Source organism: Podarcis filfolensis, assembly GCF_964270895.1.
Source record: "Podarcis filfolensis genome assembly, chromosome: 8".
Lineage (NCBI taxonomy): Eukaryota > Metazoa > Chordata > Lepidosauria > Squamata > Lacertidae > Podarcis > Podarcis filfolensis.
This window is the reverse complement of record NC_139611.1, coordinates 8,828,955-8,843,399: the sequence shown is the minus strand read 5'-3', so window position 1 is coordinate 8,843,399 and position 14,445 is coordinate 8,828,955. Positions and strand designations below refer to the sequence as shown.

The window sequence follows — 14,445 nt, the reverse complement described above, 5'->3', positions numbered from 1 at the left end:
TGATACCGCTCCTGGGCGTTCAATTAGACTAGTCTTACCTGCCCTGGAACCCTCCAAGAGTTCTCAGCTACAACTTCCATCAACCCAGCCAGGGCTGATAGGAGTTGCAGCCCAAAATATATTAGGGACAAGCTCCTTACCCTAGGGCCTTCCTTTGCCCAGAGGACAGCGTGTTCAAGGACAGTCACAAACTGTGGTTTAATGATCTTCACCACAGGCACTACTGCCCAGAGGCAGAAATGGAGAAGTGGTTTGGAGGCTGCTGACTGGATCTCTACAATGCGGCTGAGAAGCAGCTCTCAGGAAAAAACCCTTCGGCGCCAGAGAGAGAGGTGGCACCCCTGACTGATATACACGCATCCCCCATGGGGGGTACGTTCCTGGACTCTGCACACAGAATTTATTTCATGGTGGCGCACATAAATGCAGTTGCGCACGAGTGGATGCACATAACTGGGGCATGCCTGTATATTATACAGTGGTACCTCGGGTTACATACGCTTCAGGTTACATACGCTTCAGGTTACAGACTCTGCTAACCCAGAAATAGTGCTTCAGGTTAAGAACAGAAATCGTGCTCCAGCGGCACGGCAGCAGCAGGAGGCCCCATTAGCTAAAGTGGTGCTTCAGGTTAAGAATAGTTTCAGGTTAAGAACGGACCTCCAGAAGGAATTAAGTACTTAACCTGAGGTACCACTGTATGTAGTTTTTAAGTCAATTTAGGTGGTTTTTATTTGGTTCCAAACTGCATTGTTTCGCGTCATCTGCAAGCCACCCTAGGAACTTTTGAGTGAACGGCAAATTATAAACCTAAATAATGTCGTATTGTTATGGGTTGTATTCAACTAAGCCCTACTCACAGTAGACCCCCTGAAGTTAATGAACATGAGCCATGCCCATTAAACCAGATATATTTGTAAAAATATTTGCAAACCACTGCGTCTAACTGTGTGGGGGTGGTGGTTTACAGCACTAAAAAGCATAAAACCATACAATAAAAAGCCATGTTAAGAAACAGAACTCAGTTAACCATTGTGGATGACTTCTTAATTGCCTGCATTGGCCTGGCAGGATAGAAGTGGTTTCAGCAGATGTTTAAAAGTGGACACAGAAGGCAGAAGGCACCCGCTGGATCTCTAGAGGCAGAGAGTTCCACAGGACTGGGCTGATGTGTCTGCTCTGAGTAGCAACAGAAACAACCCATCATCTACCAGTCGCCATCGTGAAAGCACTTAAGAGGTTTTTGATGATTAAGCAGTCTACATACAATATATGTATGTGTGTACATACATATATTGACAAGAAGGCGACCATAAGCAACCTCTGCCCCTGCAACTATATGCACTCATTCTGAGACAAACAAGCACCCCACCCTGCTACCATGAACTCCTGGTCTTCCTACCTCTGGCCAGCTGCTAAGGCAAGGCCGGTTTTTGTCCTGGAAGAGGTTTGGGAGAGATGCCTTCTGCTCGCCAGCCATCATTTTGTGGAGGGCCTCATTCTCTTCCCCTTCCCGTTCCAGAATCTGCAGAAAAACACACACGGGACTCACTCCCCATCCTGATCGAAAGAAACTGGGGGTGGGGGAGCTATGTTTTTGCTTTACAGCATTGATTCCCAAACTTTTTATTGGGGGGGGCGGGGTGTCCCTGGTTCCATAAACTCATCCCCAGTGCTGCCTCATTACTCAGAACAGCGGTTGGCACGACCGGCGAAGGAACCATTAATTGCACATTCATTCAAAATCCAGCTAAAACTATTTCGTTTAAGGAAATCAACAAAACTGATGGACTTGCTCCAGAGATACCAGTCCGATAGTCATATCCATAGCCAACGTATCCCTGCTGCGCCCTTGCCTCTTACCGGCCCCCTAGAAAATCCCAGCACCCCCAAAGTGGTGGTATCACCCACTTTGGGAGGCGCGGCTTGAAGTCAAGGGTTGTGGCAACGGTGCCTGCGATTCTTTGGCTGCACGGACTGTGCGGTGGGGAGCAGCCTCAGGAAATATTGAGCTAGGTTGAATCAACTCCGTAGTTTCTTATGCTCCCATCTAAATCAGCCCTTGCTTTATTTCTAAGCACTATAGCTCAGTGGCAGAGGACCTGCAGAAGGCCTGAGGTTCAGTCCCTGGCATCTCCAGGGACAAAAGCCCTGGATACTGCCAGTCAGTGTTGGCAATACTGAGGTAGATGAACCAATGAGTCTGCTTAGGGTTGCTTCCTACATAGCACAAACAGACCCAGAACTGTCCTGCAGGCATTGGGCAAACCTCCCCTGCCCCCTCTACGGCTCATTTGCCTGCAAAATTTCCTAGTGTTTGGGTTTCTGGGGCATTCTTAGACACAGAGCACACTCCGCCTTAGGCAGGGAAAATGCAACCCAGACACCTTATAGAATCACAGAATTGAAGAGTTGGCAGGGACCCCCCGGGGTCATCTAGTCCAACCCTCTGCAATGCAGGAATCTCAACTAAAGCATCCATGACAGGTGGCCGTCCAGCCTCTCCTTAAAAACCTCCAATGAAGAGGAATCCGCCACCTTGCACTGAGAACAGGAGTCTTTGCTGTTTGGGAACTCAGGGGCATTCCGGAAGTAGCGCTGCAGCTTCTCCCAGGCTTCTCCGGAGACCACCCTCCTCTCGTTCTCTGATATGCACAGGTTGCCTGCGGGAGGGGAGAAAACCGCCAGAGAAATGCAGTTGACTCAAGCAAAAAGAGGCACATCTCAGTTCGAGGGCCCCCCCTTTAAAACTCCCCTGGGTTAGCCACCAAACAGGAGTCCGAAGGAGCCAAACGGTCCCCAATGGACGTTGCTTTTTAATATGGAACAATTGTGAGGTTCCCTTTTGAGCAGCTTTCGGGTGCATGCTTCCTAGCTCACAGAGCTGGCAGGAATCCCGGGGCAGGTGGGTGAGAACACTTCAGGTCCAGGATGAGACGGTTAAATCAGCTATGATTAAATGGGCACAAGACATTGGTCATGACATTATGTTTGCTGACTGGGAACAGTTATGGACCACTGGTATAAAGTTTACGGCATGTAATGCCTTAAGAGAGAATATTATGAAAATGATTTATAGGTGGTACATGACCCCAGTCAAGCTTGCAAAAATTTATCATTTGCCCAATAATAAATGCTGGAAATGTAATGAAACTGAAGGTACTTTCTACCACCTTTGGTGGACGTGCCCAAGGATCAAGGTCTTCTGGGAAATGATCTATAATGAAATTAAGAAGGTTCTTAAGTGTACCTTTCATAAGAAACCAGAAGCCTTTCTCCTGGGCATGGTAGGCCAATTGGTGTCAAGGAAAGATAGGATGTTTTTTATGTATGCTACAACAGCAGCAAGAGTTCTTTTAGCAAAGTATTGGAAGACACAAGAACTACCCACGCTGGAAGAGTGGCAGACGAAGGTGATAGACTATATGGGATTGGCTGAGATGACTGGCAGAATCCGTGACCAAGGAAAAGAGACGGTGGAAGAAGATTGGAAGAAATTTAAAGTTTATCTTAAGAACTGTTGTAAAATTAATGAGTGCTAAAATGTCATGGGTAATGTAAAACAGAATTGCAGCGATAAATGATTGGGTAAGAGTAAAAGGATTAAAGAAAGTGAATCATGAGTAATTGAAATTAGGGGTTGCTGAAAAAGTTTAAAACAGGGATGCAGAAAAGGGAGGTATGGGGAAGTCGTTGAAATAAGGCTTAAGAAAAAGAGGTTATGAAATTATACGTGTTTATATGTTTGTTTGTCTATGTATTGTTAGTTGTAAAGTGTTTTAATTTATGTTGGAAAATCAATAAAAATTTATATAAAAAAAAAAGAGAACACTTCAGGTCCAAATTGGTCCATTAAAAGACCAAGCACCGCGGAGACCAGTTTTCAAAGCATTAACCCTTCCCCACACATGATTTTTGACAAGCCCCCCAAGGAGGAGGAATTAGTTGCCGGAGAGCAGTGGGGCAGGAGAGGAACCCAGAGAAGCTGCTGTCAATCAGTGTAGACCAGTGTTTCCCAACTCGTGTCTCCAGCTGTTTCCGGACTACAATTCCCATCATCCCTGATAGCTAGGGATGAGGGGAGTTGCAGTCCAAAAACAGCTGGAGACCCAAGTTTGGGGAACACTGGCGTAGACAAAAACAGACAGCTTGTTTTGCTCCTTTAAAAACCAGTCCTTTCTCAGTACCACGAGGGACTGTAATCTTCCTTTGGAAAGCTTTCCTGCCTGAAACCCATGAGAAGCTGCTGCCGGTTTGTGTAGACAACACTCGGCTAAGATGGGCCAACGGTCTGATTCAGTATAAGCCTGCTCCTTGTGGTTTTTAAGGGGAAGTAGCGCCAAAGCAGAAAGCCAGGGCCATTTAACCAAGTTGGTATTTAGGGTGCGGGGACTTCCTGTCTGCTTGCAAAGGGAAATGGTGACATGGTGCGTGTTGTCCGCTTAAGAGACGACTGTTACCGGGATTTCTGGGCGATTGGAGGTGAGTGCCAGGGTTAGGCACCCCTCCAAAAAAACCTCACGGATAGTGAGGTGTCGAGGGGACCAGCTGGGCCAATGGCCTGGTTCAGTATAAGGCTGCTCCTTGTGGTTTTTAAGGGAAAGTAGCGCCAAAAGCAGAAAGCCGGGGCCATCTAACAAAGTTGGTATTTAGGAAATTCAAGACAGATGAAAGGAAGGCCTTTTCACACACTAAGTAAGTTCACTATGGAACTCACTGCAGCAAGATGCCGCAATGGCCACCAACTTGAATGGCTTATAAATCAGAAGATCAGGCAAATTTGTGGATAGGGTTATCAATGGATGCCAGCCACAATGGCTATGCTCTGCCCTCCACAGCCAGAGGCATCAATGCTTCTGAATGCCAGCTCCTGGAAAACACACAAGAGAGTTGCTCTTGTGGCTCAGGGGTCCTGCTTGTGAGCTTCCCAGAATGGGCATTTGGTTGGCCACTGCGTGAGAACAGGATGCTGGACTAGATGGGACCCTTAAGGCCTGATCCAGCCTATTCCTAGGGATCCCTTCCCACCCTGCTCTTATTCTAACCAGAAAACACATCAGCATCCGAGGCTCACAGAGGAGGGAACCACCACATGAAGCCACTGGATGCAAGCCAAGACTAGCCTCCCCCTCTTCCTGCCCCCCAGGACTGAGGGCTCCTTGCAGAGCACACCTATTCCTGCCTCCGTTGCAGAGCAGAGAGCCTGCAAAAAAAAAAAAAGGCCCATTGCACATTAATAATTTGCTATGTGCTTGGTAAGGAGCCGCATCATCTCAAGAAGGCCTTCCACTTTCCAGCACAGCTCCTTTCTGTGCAGTCTCTAAGGTTACAGGGCAATTAGGGAGACGTAGCTGGCAATTAAGGCGGAGGAGGAGAATACGCTTTTGTTTTACCTCCTGCTCCAGGGGCGACCCAAGCATCAGGAAATGGGTGTGCGCCAAACGCAGGGGCCAACGCAGTCGCTGAGCCTGCAATTGCTTGAGATCTGGGAGAGGAGCACACTAAGGGCTTCCTTAGGCTTCGCTAATTGCCAGAAGCAATGGCATATGCGGAGGCGGGCACATGCGCCTTGACTTCTTAAGCAAATTACCTTTCTGAAGGGCATCCTCCAAAACAAACACTCGCACTGAGATTATGTCTTGTTCAACGCAACCCAGCTATAAAAGCAGTAAGGGAGTAGGAGGCATTTGTATGTGAGATTCTCTCATTTTACAGCCACAGAAAATGGCCCGGGGCCTACACGAACATCCCTGGCTGCTAGCATCCTTGGGGATGCTCTCAAAAGAACATGAGCCTTCTGGATCCGGCCAGTGGCCCATCTAGTCCAGCATCCTGTTCCTGCAGTGGCCAATCAGATGCCTGTGGGGAAACTAGCACACAAGACTGGAGCACAATAGCACTCTCCTGGGATACAGGAGCATTGCTGCCATCAACTGAGGTAGCAGAGACGAGCCATCGTGGCCTTGAATCTGTCTAATCTGATCTGGGTGTTATCAGTAAAATCCAGGATTCTGCATTCCTGGTGTCAGGGGGATGGGGCAGCCCAGGATGCGAACTGGAAGTCCTCTCACTCCTTTCTGAACACTAAGAATCGGGTCACTCCCCACCCTGCTGGAACACATGGGTATTTTAGGGAGGCGGGTTTCACCCTTATAGGAAAGCCCTGGAGATTTCCTACCCCACTGGAAACTGTTGTTGTATTGGACTAAGTAGGATGTAGCGGTTCAAGCAGTGGGGCTAGAAATAGGGAAGGGCCTAGGTTTAAATTTGCACTTAGCCGTAGGAAAGCTCATTGTGTTTCCTTGGAGCAGTCTCTTTCTTTCAGCCGGACCTGCCTTGCAAGGCTGTGGTGATGAGAACATTGCAAAGAGGTGGGTGGAGAACTACACATGCCACCCAAAGCTTATCTGAGGAAAGGTAGGGAATAAATACAGTACATAGTGGGGCATATATGTTAAGATGAGTTTGCTGAAATTTCAGCAGCTGGCACTTGCTTTGCATTTTTTATTTTAGAAGTGGGTTTTTTTAATTGCATTTTCATGCTTTCCACTGCTCTGCGCTCCCATCAGACTAAGGGCAGTACAGAAACGGAATCAATCATTCAAACAGACATTTGAGAAGCAGCCCCAGCCCTCACCATGGGGGCAGATGATGTCCTCGTTGAACTTCAGGTCCTCTTCCTCCCGCTTCTCGGCGATGGATTCATCTGGAAAGCAAGGAGAGGATGCCACAGAGTGAGAACACGGAAAAAAATCAGGCCTCTTCTGCAATGACTCCCTTTGAAGAATGCTCTTCCTAGAGAGGTTCGTCTGCTGCCTTCATTACAAATCTTTAGTTTCCAGATGGAAACATCCCTCTTCAAATATGCCTTTGGGCTGTTAAGCAATCTAAGGCCTTTTATTGGGGGCGTTACTGTAGTTTTTTATTATTCTTACGCATTTTATGTTTTTATGTTGTAAATTGCCCTGTGATCTTTGGATGAAAGGCAATATATAAATTTAATTAACCACAACAGCACACCACAGCAGATGCTGAGGTTTTCATTACTGTGTGCTCCCAATGGCCTCCTCAGCTGAAAGGAATGGATTCAGGCGACCAGGGCTTGCTTCCTGGTGTTTAGAGACCTTTGCCACACAACTCCTGAGACACAGGTGGCCACTCAACTGGTCTTGTCTCTGAACTGTCTCTACTCCAGCTGGTCATTGTAAGGACCGCCATTTTGGTGCCTCTGGCTCACGCATTTCCCCTTTTCCCTCTCTGTCCCTTTCTCCTTTTGTGCCATGTCTTTTAGAATGTACTTGTGATGCTGAGGGCCAACTTCTTTGTTATCAGTCTTGTGAAAGAGGTGAAGAGATTTGATATCCACAGTGAGTCACGCATTAGGGGACCGATCAAGGAACTGACTTTACAATCCCATTTAGGCCATGCATAAGAACTGTAGTTTGTTTTTGTTTCTTTCCATAAAATTTTATTGAAACCTTTTCATTGTAAACAACCAAACTAATCTGAATAAAAATTAAAAAGAGGAGGGAGGGAGGGAGGGAGGAAAGGAAGGAAGGAAGGAAGGAAGGAAGGAAGGAAGGAAGGAAGGAAAAAAGTATATACAATGTCCTCTCTCAAAGTTAGTTTTTTTTTTATTAAGGCTGATCTAAATGAAAACAAAAAGAGAAAAATAAAGCAAAGTCCTTTCTCAAAGGCTGATCTTAACTCTTGTGTCACACAGAAAGGGGGGAGCACTAAGTAAAACTAATTGCTGGACAACAGTGCTTAGAGCAGGGGTAGGCAACCTAAGGCCCATGGGCCGGATGCGGCCCAATCGCCTTCTCAATCCGGCCCAAGGAGGGTCCAGGAATCTGCGCGTTTTTACATGAGTAGAATGTGTCCTTTTCTTTAAAATGCATCTCTGGGTTATTTGTGGAGCCTGCCTAGTGTTTTTACATGAGTATAATGCGTGCTTCTATTTAAAATGCATCTCTGGGTTGTCTGTGGGGCATAGGAATTTGTTCTTTTTTTCTCTCTTCAAAATATAGTCCGGCCCCCCACATGGTCTGGGGGACGGTAGACCGGCCCAAAGCTGAAAAAGGTTGCTGACCCCTGGGCTTAGTGTGTTGGGACTATGACCTGGGGAGAGACCACACTTAAATCCCTAACTTGGCCATGGAACTCACTGGGCGGGACTTTGAGCCATTTGCTGCCACTCAGCCTAACTTACCACCCAGGGCTGCTGGGAGGATGAAATGAGGGCGGTGTGGGGAGAACCATGCATGGCACCTGGAAGCTCCTCACAGAAAAGGGTGGGATATAAATGCAATAAAATAAATACCGGGGGGCTACAGCTTACGCTGGGGTTTCGTTCCAGGGATCTGTGCTCAAAGGCAAAATTAGGCCAAGTCAGAATGAGCCCTGGAACCACCCCTGCGGCCTCAGATCTTGCAAGATTTCTTAACCGTTCTGCAAGATATTGCCGGAACATAACGCAGGGCCTTGTGTGATTGTCCAAGAGCCCTGTAAAGCAGGGCAAAGGGCTTTAAAAGCTGCTTCTGCAAAGGAAAATCCTTTGGATGGCTCCACAAGATCTTGCAAGAGGCTCCAGAGCCCAGTAAGCAAGGGTCTCCACTATTTACTTCCTTACTTACTTACAATCTGCCTAAAGTTGCAATCAAATAAGAAGAGTATGTGTAACTTGTGGGCCTAGTGTAAATAATAATTCATAGAATCACAGAATTGGAAAAGACCACGAGGATCATCTAAGTCCAACTCTCTGCAGCGCAGGAATCTTCCATCCAAAATGGGGCTTGAACCCGTGACCCTGTGATTAAGGGTTTCATGCTCTACCAATAATAATAATGATTCGTCCTTGAGGGGTTTCACGTTCCAGATTTCACCAGCTCAAGAGTACAGGATCAACTGTGGAACCCCTCGTGCGCTGAGGCCCTTCGGGCAAATCCTTTCCTTGGGATTTAACAGCATCCGAGTCCAGCCATCATCCCTTTGCGATGGGAAGGCAGGCAGGACTTTGCCCGGATGCTAGGCAGGGAGGCTGCAAAGACGCGTGTGTCCGTAAAAGGGTGAGTGGGGAGGCAGAGGCAGGAGGATACCTTTGCTTTTGGCATCACCGTTCATCCTGCCGTTGCTCTGATCGGCATCCTCGTCTGGGTCATCCAGCTGCTCCAGGGCCAGCTGGCGCCAACTCCGCAATGACGATTTCCCAACCCAAAACCCGTCATTCCTGAAAGGAGACAAAGAGGCAACACACTGTGAAGATCTTTTTCTTTAATACAAACTTCGTTGAAATTTTTTTAAACAATTACCAAGCACAAAGCGTTCAAGCACGTATGCAGTCATCCATGTGACACCGAAACAGACTTGGGAAATCTTTTACATTACAGATTGAGCTCCCATCCACTGGGATAATTTCTCCATAGTGGCCATTGTGACTGAGACGGAAGGGAGTTTACTGTACTATTGTACAAAACCCCGCTATAAATCAAAGCCATACCGAGTCAAACTCATATTTCATTTTTATTCCACTTATCATAACTGGACTTTCTGGTTCTGTGGCTGTGTGTCTGGCATGGCAGCAATGGCTGGAATGTCAAACCACCACTGAGAAGGACTGGAGTTCAAATCTTGCACATGAAGAAATTATTACAGTGGTACCTCTGGTTGTGAACGGGATCTGTTCCGGAGGCCCGTTCGCAACATGAAAAGAGCGCAACCTGCAGCGGCACATCTGCACACGCGCGGGTTGCGATTCGCTGCTTCTGCTCATGCGGCGAAACCCGGAAGTAACCCTTTCCAGTACTTCCGGGTCGCCGCGGGACATAACCTGAAAGAATGTACCAGTGGTACCTCGGGTTACATACGCTTCAGGTTACAGACTCCGCTAACCCAGAAATAGTACCTCAGGGTAAGAACTTTGCTTCAGGATGAGAACAGAAATTGTGCTTCGGTGGCATGGCAGCAGCAGGAGGCCCCATTAGCTAAAGTGGTGCTTCAGGTTAAGAACAGTTTCAGGTTAAGAACGGACCTCCGGAACGAATTAAGTACTTAACCCGAGGTACCACTGTAACATGAAGCGGATGTAACATGAGGTATGACTGTAGTTGCTTCAGAGGTCTTGCAAAGACATTTAATTTCCCCCAGCTACATTTAAATATTAAACAGCCTAGAAATGCTTTTAAATAAAATGAATGCAGCTATTGATTTCAAAGCCACTTGCTCTCTTTACAAAAATGTATCCAGCAAAGTACGCCCCCCCCCCGGCCCACTCTCAGCCACACTCTGCACACTTGAAAAGGGGACTTGCTTACCCTTTGACGGTCACCTTCAGCAAGTTGGAGACAGTTTTGTAGTCCTCGTTCAGCTGGTTCTTCAGCCGCAGAACTCGGCACCTCTCCACCACACAGTCCCTGCAGAGTGCTTTGACTGAGGAGGAAGAGACAAGCAAAAAGACCCCCATCATCTTCAGTACAATATCCCTTCCTGTGCATTCTGGACAAGGTGTCCTTCCATAGGGCAGGGCTTAGATCTAAAGCAGCTGAGACAATGATGCAGCTTTCCTCCACCCAAAGACCTGCTTCATCCAGCTTCCTTTCCCCTCTTTAGGCTGCCACCGGGGCATGTTTATCAGACACTTTAAACTTCCCTGATTTTAACAAGCAGTTAACCTTTCTCCTGCCTGTAGAACGGGAGACATAGGGACATAGGAAGCTGCCCTATACCAAGCCAGACCATTGCTCCATCTAGCTCAGTCCTGTCTACACTGACTGGCAGCAGTGGCTCTCTAGGACTTTTGGCAGAGTGTCTCTCCAAGCCCTACCTAGAGATGGGGATTGAACATGGGCCTTCTTCTTGCCCAGCAGATGCTACACCACTGAGCTACCAGTGCCCCTTCCACATCCCATGGAGGAGAACTCTGTTTATGACTACCCAAACTAAGGCTTTCAGTGTAGCAGCACCAGCACTTGGGAACATTGTAGGCAAGCACGTCTAGTGTCAATATTTTGACATTTGCTGCAAAGCTTGTATTGCCAAGTGCGGTTAGAGAGTTAGTCTGATTCTGCATGGGTCATTTTTTCCTGCTATCTCTGGGGCACCTCCAACTAAGTTTTACTCCAGGCAAACCTATCGAAATGAATGGACCTAACTTAGCTGTAGCCATTAATGTCAGTAGCTCTACGTAAAATAGGACTAACACTGGACAGAACTCTTTGAGATGCTTTAACACTCTTGCATGCAAATAAAAAAAAAACAAGTTGGCAGCTTATAAATGCTATTATAACTAAGTGGCAATTAAAGACACACACACCAGCCAGTTCCTGTCTGGAGGAGAGGGATGGCTAAGCGCTTTATGGAAAGGGGAAACCTCAGTCTGAGAGTGTCAGCTTCACTCTCAGCCTTTGCGAATCAGCTTCTCTTGGGTTTAACAGCTTTCACCTCGAGATTCAGCCCTGAGAACAGCAGCTGGCAGGAACGAACTTGGGAGGGGGAGAGGCATAATTGAGAGGAAGGTGAGTTTACCAGCCAGGGCAGGAAAGAGCTCTCCCAGCTGCAGAAAGGCATGGGACCAGAAGAGAATGTGGCATAGGCATTTGGAGGTTAACACATGTGCTGCAAAATAGATTTTGCTGGCACTCTGCCACTTGGAAGGCAGTATCAAGAGGAGGGGGACGCGGGTGGCGCTGTGGGTAAAAGCCTAAGCGCCTAGGACTTGCCGATCAAAAGGTCGGCGGTTCGAATCCCCGCGGCGGGGTGCGCTCCCGTCGCTCGGTCCCAGCGCCTGCCAACCTAGCAGTTCGAAAGCACCCCCGGGTGCAAGTAGATAAATAGGGACCGCTACTGGCGGGAAGGTAAACGGCGTTTCCGTGTGCTGCTCTGGTGCCGGTTCGCCAGAGCAGCTTTGTCACGCTGGCCACGTGACCCGGAAGTGTCTGCGGACAGCGCTGGCTCCCGGCCTCTAGAGTGAGATGAGCGCACAACCCTAGAGTCTGTCAAGACTGGCCCGTATGGGCAGGGGTACCTTTATCAAGAGGAGGAGGTTTCAAGGGTGTGTGGTTGTTGTTGTTGTTGTTGACCTGTCCATTCACCTCCTCTCTTTCCAAATAGTATGCACTTTTTATCACCTGCAATCACTTGGTTTAATTTGCCCTATTTAAACACTGTTGTTTTGCCCCAGCCACAGGATAGATTCCATAAGGAACAAGTGGCTCCCGCTGCTCACATCTCCTTTCCAGGAAACACTGTGCTCCTTGGCAGATGCCTGCTAAGCTAAGGAAATTGCAACAGCCGGTGGAGTGGTTCGAATGTGGGAATAGCAGGACCTTGGAGGAGAGGGTTCAAATCCCGCCCCTCAGCCATGAAACTTACTGGGTGAGCTCTGGGGCCAGTCACTGCCTCTCAGCCTAACCTACCTCACGTGGTGGAGATAAAATGCCACCTTGAGCTCCATGGACAAAATGGTGGGATATAAATTCAATAAACAAGCAAACAAACAAACAAAGGTTATGGAACTCTAGCAAGAGCATAAAAGCCCTGCTGGATGAAGCCAAGTCCAGTCCAGTCTCTTATTCTCAACCAGGTGCTCGTTATTGGAGACCTGCAAAGAGAAGAATTCTCCCCTCCTGCAGCTTCCAGTAACCGGCATTGAGATGGATTTACTGCCTCCAACCGTGAAGACAGAGCAAAGCGATCATGACTGGTAGCTCCTCTAACAAGGCAGGGTGGTCCAACCATCACAAGATGATGCGGGAGGCAAAGGTGGCGAGGAGCTAAGCCATGGGTAGGCAAACTAAGGCCCAAGGCTGGATCCGGCCCAATCACCTTTTAAATCCGGCCCGCGGAAGGTCCGGGAATCTGCGTGTTTTTACATGAGTAGAATGTGTCCTTTTATTCAAAATGCATCTCTGGGTTTATTTGTGGAGCTTGCCTGGTGTTTTAACATGAGTCGAACGTGTGCTTTTATTTCAAATGCATCTCTGGGTTATTTGTGGGGCATAGGAATTCGTTCATATTTTTTTTCAAAATATAGTCCAGCCCCCCACAAGGTCTGAGGGACTGCTGAAAAAGTTTGCTGACCCCTGAACTAAGCTCTCCTGGGACATGATCCCTTCTGGGGTTTGGCTTACCTGTCAGCCTGGGTCCTCCTCCATATCTCTTGTAGAAGTAGTCGGCGACATATTCAGAGACCCTTTTGACGGTGGGTATTTTGTCCGGGTGCAACTTTCCGTGAGAGCACAGGCAGGCCGTGTTATCGATGGGCTTGGGGGGAGTCGACTCATCCAGCCACTGCTGCAGCCATTCAAGAGACACGAAGTCATAGGGGCAGCCTGGAAGGAGGAGGAGGACAGGAGGGCTGGGGTGGGGCATCAGCGCCACAAGCCCTGTTTGCTTGGGCTCACCAAAAGTGTCTGCCTTGACCGGTGAAGCTTCACGATCATACATTCCACCCCCCTGGCCAGCAAAACTCAAAATCTAAACAATCTAATCTTCAACTTGGCAAGAAACAAACAAACTGGGTTGTATCCAAGTCTGCCCTACTCAGAGTAGACCCATTGAAATAATTTATAGTTGTGATTCCTGCATTGGAGGGGGTTGGACTAGATGACTCTTGGGGTCCCTTTCCAACTGTACAATTCTATGAGTCTATTAATTTATATCCCTCCCTCTCTCCCTAAGTAGTCTAGGGTGGAAAACAGATGTAGCATTTGAAACAAAAGCATAGCAAGAACTTTGAAAACAGAATGAAACAACATTAAAAACTATTACAGATAACATCTAAAATAAGTTAGTTTTTAAAAAACCCTAAAAGCAATTTGAAAGAGTTAAGAACATCCTTCCATCCAATGATCCTAGGGTTGCCTGGAATAGTATTATGCAGCCACGGAACACACCTGGGTAAACAGGGATGTTTTAAAATTCCTCCTGGAAGGGAGTAATGATGGAGGCAGGCACACCTTGCTAGGGAGGGAGCTGCACAACTGGGGAGCCACCACTAAAAAGGCCATATTGTGGGTCAGCACCAACCAGGCAGCTCTGGAAATTAGTGGACCCAAGTTAGTCTTGTCAGTTAAATTTCTACGGGCCTCCTCTGCTTAACGCTAACACAGACTGTGAAAGTATAACACTTGTAAAATAGGACAACAACCTGAACTTCAGAAAATTAACTCCAGCACCCCACCCTCAGAAGGCACTCCAGCTATTTGGGGGGTAAAGCAAGAAAGGGGCTTAGGCCACTGAAAATGTAGCTGCATGGTGATGTGTTCTCTCTCTCTCTCTCTCTCTCTCTCTCTCTCTCACACACACACACACACACACACACACACACTCACTCCCAGAGCAAACAGAGGCTCCATCAGCCCAACCACATCCCAGCTGCTCACTTTCTCCCCTGCACTGAGCCAAAATGAGGACGCACAACCCTCAGCTCATGGATGCATGAAGGAG

The 14,445-nt window shown here is 47.8% G+C and overlaps 1 protein-coding gene across 6 annotated transcripts in view; it reads right to left on the bottom strand.

The window, feature by feature from the left end:
- Positions 1-14,445, bottom strand: part of USP48 (ubiquitin specific peptidase 48) — a 45,715-nt gene that overhangs the window by 11,869 nt on the left and 19,401 nt on the right. For 3 of the 6 annotated variants that reach the window (XR_014551796.1, XM_083629312.1, XM_083629314.1), the window contains exons 12-17: positions 13,128-13,328; positions 10,314-10,428; positions 9,099-9,229; positions 6,638-6,706; positions 2,515-2,663; positions 1,403-1,525 (exon numbers count right to left, since the gene is read on the bottom strand). Coding sequence is in view for 4 of the 6 variants with exons in the window: in XM_083629312.1 (XP_083485438.1) it covers positions 1,403-1,525; positions 2,515-2,663; positions 6,638-6,706; positions 9,099-9,229; positions 10,314-10,428; positions 13,128-13,328 (788 nt within the window). In the remaining 2 variants the exon portion in view is untranslated. The remainder of the gene's footprint in view (positions 1-1,402; positions 1,526-2,514; positions 2,664-6,637; positions 6,707-9,098; positions 9,230-10,313; positions 10,429-13,127; positions 13,329-14,445) is intronic. The other 3 variants (XR_014551797.1, XM_083629313.1, XM_083629315.1) reach the window with 1 other exon arrangement.